We start from the raw sequence: 5,066 nt of genomic DNA on the forward strand, positions 1-5,066 counted from the left end.
CCCAGCAACTAAGCCCGTTATCCGGAGACCTAGGTTCTGTACCACCTACTTCCCAACCAGCCCAAGAGATGAGAGACCTTATCGACTGGTCCTGGGAAGAACCCCAGCTGGCAGGTGGAGCGGGGACCGAGGTCTCTCCACCGCCCCTACGAGGATGCTGGGCAGCCGGCCCAGATCGCCAACCACAGATGGATATGTTAGGAGTGGGGACAGTCGGTCCCTCTCCACAGCGTGCAACCCAGGGAGAGGAGAGTGTCGTCCTCCATCTCCGGCAGCCACGTGTGTTATTGGGAGAAGGGACAGGCGGTCCCTCTCCCCAGCGGCAGAGTGTTTTACAGGGAGGGGAGACAACCGGTCTCACTCCCCAGTGAGGCGGTCGGTCTTCCTTCCCTGCAGGACAATGTATTGGGAGAGGAGACAGTCAGTCTCCCTCCCCAGCGAGAGAAAGTGTTTCAGGGAGAGGAGACAGTCGGTCTCTCTCCCCAACGGCCAAGTGTGTTACCAGGAGAGGAGAGTGTCGTCCTCCATCTCCAGAAGCCAAGTATGTTATTGGGAGAAGGGACAGACGGTCCCTCTCCCCAGGTGCAGATTGCCTTACAGGGAGGGGAGACAACCGGTCTCACTCCCCAGCGGCTGAGCATGTTATTGGAAGGGGAGACAGTCGGTCTCACTTCCCCGCAGCAGGACAATTTATTGAAAGGGGGAACTGTCGGTCTTCCTCTCCAGCAAGAGACAGTGTTTCCAGGAGAGGAGCCTGTTACCCCTTTTCCCCAGTGTCAGCTTATCCCACCAAGGGGAGATACAGAACCCCCGGATGGTACAGATGGGACTGAGGTCTCTGTACCTGACCCACAGGGATGCCGGTCCAGATCCCAAACCAACCTCACAGGAATGCCCGGAGGAGGCAACAGATCTCTCCTCTCCACAGCCAATACACAACCCGGTCCTGGGGGTAGTGCCCGCTGACCCCAACCCAGCAGAAGAGCTGGCATCTGGGCAGAGCGCAGGTAGCCTCTGCCCTCCTTACCGCTTTGTTTTGAGGCCTGACGACCCACCAACCAAACCAGTGGAGCGAATGACTACAGGGCAGAGTGCCGCTGGCCTCTACCCACCAGGTCCAGAGGGGGGAAACAGCACTCGCTACCCCCAGCAACAACTTTGTCCAACCAGGGGAAAGGGCGCCCTGGTTGCCTTTCCACCAGACAGTGGATCTACAACTGGGCACATGTGGCAGGAGGCCATCTGGACAACTACACCTTGTGAGAAAGGCCAGCCGACTATCAGAGCACCAGACCGATTGGAGGTCTGGAGTCTGGATAGTCTCAACGGGAAAGGGGAGATATGTAGCAAACTCGCCCCTTTAAAGGAGTTTGCCATGAGTTTTTGGAGGGGGCTGCTTGCCCGCCTCCTGCCCTGTGACTACGGCCCCTGGGATGTATTGCCTTTTAAGAATATATTTGGGCATAAGGGATTTTTATTATGCGGCTACTGGCCCTTTAAGCACAGTGTATGGACTTCTATGGGCTGGAAAGTTTGGTCTGGAAAGCCATGCTTCAGTGGTCCTAAAGGGACCTCCACTTAACTTTTTAACCCCTGAACCGATTGACCTAATTTTTGAGTATGTTAATATTTCAAGTATGCTGATTCTGGTAGCCCTGATCTGGGTGACTAACATATCCAAAAATCACCCAGATTGGACCAGCGGTTCGGGAGTTAGGTGGAGGGTGTAATTTGACCGACCGCACACGAGGTGGTATCCGAAAAGAGTTCCATGGGATTTGGCCCTGCGGTCGGTCTTCGTTCGGGAGGTAAAACACACATCAAATACTGCCATCCACGATTAATCTTGTATTCGTATGAATCCCCTTGTTCGATACTTTGAACCTACCGAACGGGAGGCTGATTAGCCTTCCCGTTCGGGAGTTACAGAGCTATGGAGGTCTCAGCGGTGTTCGGGTAATCGAGTGTCCGATTTGAGTTCCAGACACTCGACGACCAAACACCGCTGAGATTTTTGTGCGTAAGATGGCCGCCGCCACGTGTTCGTATACCGAACGGCGGCCAACCAGATACATCACTAAAGTACCGATTAACCTGCGGTTAGAGAAGTGTGAACGCTTAATAAGGTACACACTTCTCTCTGGGGTGGTCTATTGGTTCGATAGTTTACATTCGTATGGAGTACGGATGGAAACTACCGAACAACCATACGAATCCCACATACATTTTAACCATAGAAACAGAAACAACACACGAATTGCAATATTATTACAGTCTTTTAGGACAGCCCTGGTACCATCTGCTACATCTCTCTTGCAGTGGGAGAGAGGCATAAAAGCAGGGGTTGTGGAATAAAAGTTCAGTTCTGCTCCTGATATTGTGTGTCATCCAGTTATTGGGAAAGGTGATGGGGTACTATTGGATTTTACTGCTGATTGTGCTTGTTATGCTGCAGGATTATTCTCTCACTGTGGGTACTGTACCTGGGATTACTGCTTGCTCCTGAGCCACACCTGGACTACCAGCGGAAATAGTCTGTGAGAGACCAGCGTTCCGCTACACCAGGTTGCTGGCGGTGTTGTGCAGCAGGTGTCGGCCTTTTAGTTTTCCCCATTTTCTTGCCGTTAATCGCTGTGTTTTGAGGCTTGGGGCCTAGGAGCTCGAGTCTTGTGCACCCTACTCCATGTGCAGCCAAGCCACGCCCCCATAACCCAATATTTACCTTCAATTTCTTTTATAAATCTTATACTTTAGCAGCTATAGAACACCCAGTGTACGTTCCCTTCACTTTCAACACAATATACCATAAAATAAGGTGTAGCACAATATAAAGTACATTCACATCCGTAATATGAAGGTCAACGCGAATACAATGTCCGTTTGGTCAATACTGTCCTTAAAATGTTAAATAGAAGTCAATTTTGTTAAAGCACTTTATTAATTGCTAACATTTTAAAGATAATTGCACATTTTACACAATTTCTGTATGTTGTGGGTGCACCTATTTCTGCATACTTGTATTCCTAACACATTATACAATTGTGGTTCTCCGTTTTACAAATTTCATGGTTTTCTTTAATAAGAATTCTTCTTCACTTTCTGTTATATTCTGTATGTCAATTACTTGTCAAATATGCCCATTGTTATATAAATGGTAATAATAATAATAATTATGTAGATGTTTAGTTTAAATAAAGTAGAATTCTTGCTTACTGAAGCCTATATTTATAATCTTCATCCTTTTCTACTAGTGAGGCGTTGGATTGGTTAACCTGTAGTGCTGCCGTAAGACATGACTCTGCATTGACAATTAACTTGCATCTCTTTACCAGTGTGGTTAATTCATTTATTTGCACATCTTTATATTTGCCTCTAACTGTGATTGTACGTTTTTGTCCATCCCGATAGTGCTTTGTGAGGTCTGCAACGAAGGGAAGATCTGTTAAAACTTGCACACCTTCCATGAATGTCTCACAAACATAATTTGGGGGAACTTCAATCTCCACTGACTGCTGGTAAGTTTTGATCTCTTCCTTACTAGCCCCCTTATTCCAGTCCATACTGATCTCTGTGCTGAAACCGACGGCCGCCTCCCCTATCATGGGTACTGATGCTGTTATTGTGGTGGCTATTTCAGATGAAAGAGTGTGCCCAACGCTCCAGGTTTTTTGGACAGTAGTAGCTTTACTCAATTTAATGGTCTTCTTTACAGGTCGACAGTCCTTATTAATAACTGTGGATTTAGTTAGCATTTCAGGGGGCTGCATTGTCATGTTCAGTTCATTAAGTTTGTATTGGATGTTATTCAAGGTTTGTTGAATAATGTTAAGGTTAATAGTTAGCACTTCATATGATTTGTAGAAATATTCTTTACCATCATAGGGAAGGAAAAAGGATTTGAAGTTGGGAACAATTTTTCCTAAACCATATTTATTTTTCCCTATATAAGTCCCTGTACCACAGCTATCCACAGCATTAAATGGAACATAACCCCACGAGTCTGCCTTCCATTCCAATATTTCAAAATTATCTTCATTTATTAGGATTTTAAATATGGAATTGAAGAACTCTTTGCCATCATATGGGTAGAAGCAACTTGGACCTTGGCTCTCGGTATAGAATCCCACGGAGCATTGAAAATGACAGATGTAGTCTCTTCTCTTTCTGTAGGCGTTATAGATTGACACGGCACCAGAGGGTATACTTCCATTCCACGATACCCATTTCAGGTTCTTATTCATCCCAACTAATAGTTCACGCTTTTTTCTGTCTAAACCCTGTAATTGCAGATCGTTTTTTCCTTGGGAAGATGAATTTGTGTGACCGGGTTTACAGGTGGAAGTGAAGTTAACGGATAGTCCTAGTCTGCCATGATGTCCTAGCGTTCTTTTTGCAAATACTGTAAGGAAAAAAAAACATGTTTACCTAAAGTGACCGACAACTGGTTAAAATAGTAATTCTTTTTATTTCTATATCTAGAACAAGCATACAGTTGCAAGAAAAAGTATGTGAACCCTTTGGAATGATATGGATTTCTGCACAAATTGGTCATAAAATGTGATCTGATCATCATCTAAGTCACAACAATAGACAATCACAGTCTGCTTAAACTAATAACACACAAAGAATGACATGTTGCCACGTTTTTATTGAACACACCATGTAAACATTCACAGTGCAGATGGAAAAAGTATGTGAACCCTTGGATTTAATAACTGGCTGAACCTCCTTTGGCAGCAATAACTTCAACCAAACGTTTCCTGAAGTTACAGATCAGACGTGCACAACGGTCAGGAGTAATTCTTGACCATTCCTCTTTACTGAACTGTTTCAGTTCAGCAATATTCTTGGGATGTCTGGTGTGAATCGCTTTCTTGAGATCATGCCACAGCATCTCAATCGGGTTGAGGTCAGGACTCTGACTGGGCCACTTCAGAAGGCGTATTTTCTTCTGTTTAAGCCATTCTGTTGTTGATTTACTTCTATGCTTTGGGTCATTGTCCTGTTGCAACATCCATCTTCTGTTGAGCTTCAGCTGGTAGACAGATGGCCTTAAGTTCTCCTGC

General features: G+C 45.7%; 1 protein-coding gene across 1 annotated transcript; it reads right to left on the reverse strand.

The window, feature by feature from the left end:
- Positions 1-3,209: 3,209 nt before the first annotated feature.
- LOC134586457 (natterin-3-like) lies at positions 3,210-4,241 on the reverse strand. Its single transcript, XM_063441972.1, has one exon. The coding sequence runs from the start codon at positions 4,239-4,241 to the stop codon at positions 3,210-3,212; it is 1,032 nt and encodes a 343-aa protein (XP_063298042.1).
- Positions 4,242-5,066: the final 825 nt, after the last annotated feature.

The sequence above is a fragment of the Pelobates fuscus genome, chromosome 2 (genome assembly GCF_036172605.1).
Source record: "Pelobates fuscus isolate aPelFus1 chromosome 2, aPelFus1.pri, whole genome shotgun sequence".
Classification (NCBI taxonomy): domain Eukaryota; kingdom Metazoa; phylum Chordata; class Amphibia; order Anura; family Pelobatidae; genus Pelobates; species Pelobates fuscus.

Coding starts and splice junctions, on each gene's coding strand:
- LOC134586457 (XM_063441972.1), bottom strand. CDS start 4,241: ATGAATAAGAACCTGAAATGGGTATCGTGGAATGGAAGTATACCCTCT.